This window comes from Triticum aestivum, chromosome 6A, assembly GCF_018294505.1.
Source record: "Triticum aestivum cultivar Chinese Spring chromosome 6A, IWGSC CS RefSeq v2.1, whole genome shotgun sequence".
Taxonomy (NCBI): Eukaryota; Viridiplantae; Streptophyta; class Magnoliopsida; order Poales; family Poaceae; genus Triticum; species Triticum aestivum.
This window is the reverse complement of record NC_057809.1, coordinates 612,291,866-612,295,958: the sequence shown is the minus strand read 5'-3', so window position 1 is coordinate 612,295,958 and position 4,093 is coordinate 612,291,866. Positions and strand designations below refer to the sequence as shown.

At 46.1% G+C, this 4,093-nt stretch overlaps 1 protein-coding gene across 1 annotated transcript; it reads right to left on the bottom strand.

The window, feature by feature from the left end:
- Positions 1-1,395: 1,395 nt before the first annotated feature.
- LOC123129053 (B3 domain-containing protein Os03g0620400-like) lies at positions 1,396-2,165 on the bottom strand. Its single transcript, XM_044549198.1, has 2 exons — positions 2,063-2,165; positions 1,396-1,849 (listed from the first exon to the last, which is right to left on the bottom strand). The coding sequence occupies exons 1-2, from the start codon at positions 2,147-2,149 to the stop codon at positions 1,565-1,567; spliced, it is 372 nt and encodes a 123-aa protein (XP_044405133.1). The 5' UTR covers positions 2,150-2,165; the 3' UTR covers positions 1,396-1,564.
- Between the last annotated feature and the right edge of the window lie 1,928 nt (positions 2,166-4,093).

Here is a 4,093-nt window from a genome sequence, read left to right as displayed (position 1 = left end):
TGGAGTCGACGGTGCCATCCACGTGATCCATGAGATGATACTCCCGAAACACGAGGGAAAAATACGTCTTCCACGAGTGGTAGGAGGAGTCCGCCTGAGAGAGACGAACCGGCACCCGCTCGAAGATGTTAAGCTTGCGGATGTCGTTGACGTCGGGGGGGTTGGCGTCGGCGAAGGGGTTGGTGTTGGTGGATGCGGAGGAAGTGACAGACGACATGGCGGAAACGGGACGGTGTGAGCGGCTTGGTCTATCTGGCGATGCGTGTAGCGCGGCAGGCGATGCGAACTACAGCGGCGATGGTGATGCGTGTAGCGCGGTGTTAGTGCGAGCAGGACGAGCAGTGGCCTCGGGACGTGGGATCGAGAGGCGGCGGCGTGTCGCTAGCAGGCAGGACGAGGGAACGATCTGGCGAGCGACGGGACGACCTGGCGACCTGGCGAGCGCGGAAGGACCTGGCAAGCGCGGAAGGCAGTGCAGCGGGCGGGCTAGCTAGCGGCGGCTGGTAGGATTAGCGGCGGCTGGTGCGTGATTAGCGAAAGGAAAAGCGGCGGCCGGTGCGGTTGACGCACGGCGGCGGCGGCGGCGGCAACGGAAGATTAGGGTCTATAACCTAAAAAACTGATATCATATTAGATGTATAAATTGCATGATGTATTGATTCGGTGCAATATACACGGTATATATAAATACAATGTGGGGCCTTTACCTCAATCTATACAACAACTAAAGAAGTGGGCCTAATGTACAAAAGACAATATACATGCATAAATACTATCCTCAACACAGAGGAACAGAGAGCAGAGCAGAGGAGACACATGACCTACACAGACTGACTGACCGACCCACCCTGCTAGATGCAGCATTGGATTGGAACCGTAATAATGAATCAATGGGGGGGAGGGTGAGGCTCTCACCACGCCGTACCGGACGTCGGCGGCGGCCACGAGGGTGAACATCTGCCCCGACATGTTACCTTGGTCTGTAGATCGATCGCCGCTCCTCGCGTCTTCCGCCTGCGAACCCGGCGGCGTGATGGGCTGGTCGTTTTGGGCAACGAGGCGGTGGCTACCATCAATTATTCACCCACCGTGGGAGTGTCAGTGAGGTGTGTAGATATGTGCTGTACTGCTGACCGTAGCTTAGTGCATCTGGACATTAATTACCTTGCTTTATTACCTGAAATCTCTTCCACGCATACGCATGCATCGTCGCAATGGAGCCGACGCAGGAACCTTGCCGATTGGGCATGGATGCAGGCGGCATGCGCACGCCGGCCGCTGCATGCGCCGTTCTAGTTAATAGGATGATTTAATAGGGCAGTTAGAGAGCAAATTAAGCAGATTTATTTCCTAAATCTCCGTTTAACAGCTACTCCCTCCATTCGGAATTACTTGTCGCAGAAATAGATGTATCTAGATGAACGGAGGGAGTACAAGTCACCTAAATGAACTCAGCATCAAGTTGGTCAACAAGTCAGCTCTCATAGGAGAGGGCATAAGAGAGTTATTAGAGCCATACTAAATATAGACGATTGATAAGAAACCACAAGTCAACATGCTTGAGCTACAGCTCCTTTTCCGGCGACTTGCGAATCAGATAAACAGTCATTGTAAGGCCCTTGGTGTTGCTGCTCTTGTCTGGCTGGAAGAGGCAGGCATCTCCTTTCTTCAGGCCATTTTCCGTGACAAATTCCTTCCACCCCGTGGTAAGCCACCTCTGGTTGCTGTTATGCTCACTGCGGATTAACGTGACAGGCCATGGCCCCTTCGTTTTGTCCTCCAGCTGAAGATGTATGGTTTTCTTTGTGTGCGGGAGGCCACATGCCGAAGCAAATTCCTTGCAAAAGACCTACTCCATCATAAACGCACAAGTTCACAGATTCAGATAAATGTTTAATTCAGACGAAATAATGTCTAGCCGTTTGGGTAAGTTTTTAGATGAAAAAAAATCAAACAAGTGCTATTTCTGCAATGTAATGCTGAAATTTCATTGCAAAATCAAAAGCAAACTACAAATACTAGGCCAAGAGTGTAGCTGTAGGTAAACGGCATGTAAACTCACCAGCGCACATCCTCCTTGGCCTGTGCCAACAACAGAGGCTGATTGCAACTCTCTCACGAAGATGGGAAGTTCAGATTGAATATTCATAAGAACTAATTGAGTCTTTTATGAACTTTATTATGCATGATTGTTATAGGTTTGTATTTTTCTCTGATCTATCCGTTTGGTTTGACCAACTAGATTGATTTATCTTCAGTGGAAGAGGTGCTTTGTGACGTGTTCAATCTTGTGGTGCTCTATCCCAGTTATAGAATGGGACAAGACACATATTTGTATTTTTTTTCATTAATGATGAAACGATGGAGTTTATTCATATTTGTTGTGTTTACTTTGTCTACATCACGTCATCTTGCTTAAGGCGTTAGTCTATTTTTATTAACATAATACCCTAGATGCATCCTGGATAGCGGTCGATGGATGGAGTAATAGTGGTAGATTCAGGCAGGAGTCGGTCTACTTGTCTCGGACGCATATATACATGATCATTGCCTTGAATATCGTCATAACTATGCGCTATTCTATCAGTTGCCCAACAATAGTTTGTTTACCCACCGTATGTTATGTGTTCGAGAGAGAAGCCTCTAGTGAATACTATGACCCCGGGGTCTACCTTTATCATATATAAAAACACAAAAATACTTTGCTGCAATTTTTATTTACTTCTATTTTGCAATTTATCTATCTATCACTGCAAGATTTAATCTTTGCAAGTAAGGACCAAGGGGATTGACAACCCTCTTGTTCGCATTGGGTGCAAGTATTTTCTTTTGTGTGTGCATGTGCTTTTCACGAGGTTTTGCGTGATTTTTCTACTGCTTCGATAAACCTTGATTCTCACAGAGGGAAATATTTATCTCTACTATACTGCATCTCCTCTCCTCTTCGGGGAAAATTCCCAATGCAGCTCGCAAGTAGCAATTGGTCTCGTTGTTTCGTAGTTGTCTTAACTATAAGCCCATCCTCGACTTGTAATTGGGATCAGAGTTTTGTTGTTGTCCCAGTTGTGAGTCTACCCTCGACTCGCAACTGGGACCATAATTTGTTGTTGTCATAGTTACAAGTCTGTCATTGACTTGCAACTGAAACATAGTTTGTTATTGTTCCAGTTGCAAGTCCACCTCAACTCGTAACTGGGCATGTTTTTCTGTTTTCATCTTAGTTGCAAATCCACCCTCGACTCGCAACTAGAATCATAATTTCTTTAATCCAAGTTGCAAACCCATCCTTGACTCATAACTGGGCCTGAGTTTTGTCTTTCGCCTCAGTTGCAAGTCCACCCTTAGCTTATAACCTGGCTCGTTGTTTTATAGTTGTCCCAGCTGTAAGTACATCCCCGACTCACAACTCAGCTCGTTGTTTCGTAGTTGTCCCAGTTGTAAGTCCATCCTCGACTCACAACTCAACTCGTAGTTCTCCTGGTTGTAAGCCTACCCTTGAATCACAACTAGGACGTGCTTTATTTTTCATCCCAGTTGCAAGTCCACCTTCGACTTGCAACTGGGCCCATACTTTGTTTCATCCCACCCTCGATTTGAAACTACTAGTGTTGCCCCATGACTGTATTGCACGCCTTCAATGCTACTGCAACTCGGTGTGGTTGGGTCTGATTGTGGAATTGGCGTTGTTGGTGGGTAACGAAAAGCAGGACATTCTTTCACAAACTTCCATAACAAAATGCTAGTTTCCTTGTAATGCATACACTGGAGCATTTGTCCCATCGACGAAGGCCACTATACGCGTTTTCTAGACAACAACATTATCCTTTCTATTCCTCTACAATTTTTACTTTCATTGTCAATGTAATTTTTTTGAGAAGAGGAAGGCGAGAGCTTTTGGAGGAACCTTTATGAAAAATTATTTTAAATACATGATCAACATTTTTAAATACAAGGAAAGCATTTTTTAAATACATGATGGGGTGTCGCATGGGCTAGGTCAAACAAACCAAAATCCCTAAGCTGCTCACTGCTACTTCAGACACGCGAACAACAAGCAAACCGCAGATGGGCCGCTCCAGGTAGATAGGATACT

Excerpts from the sequence above, each read along its gene's own strand:
- LOC123129053 (XM_044549198.1), bottom strand. The coding sequence starts at position 2,149 with ATGAATATTCAATCTGAACTTCCCATCTTCGTGAGAGAGTTGCAATCA. Across the intron at positions 1,850-2,062 it reads GCCAAGGAGGATGTGCGCTG|GTCTTTTGCAAGGAATTTGC; the intron begins GTGAGTTTACAT and ends ATGATGGAGTAG.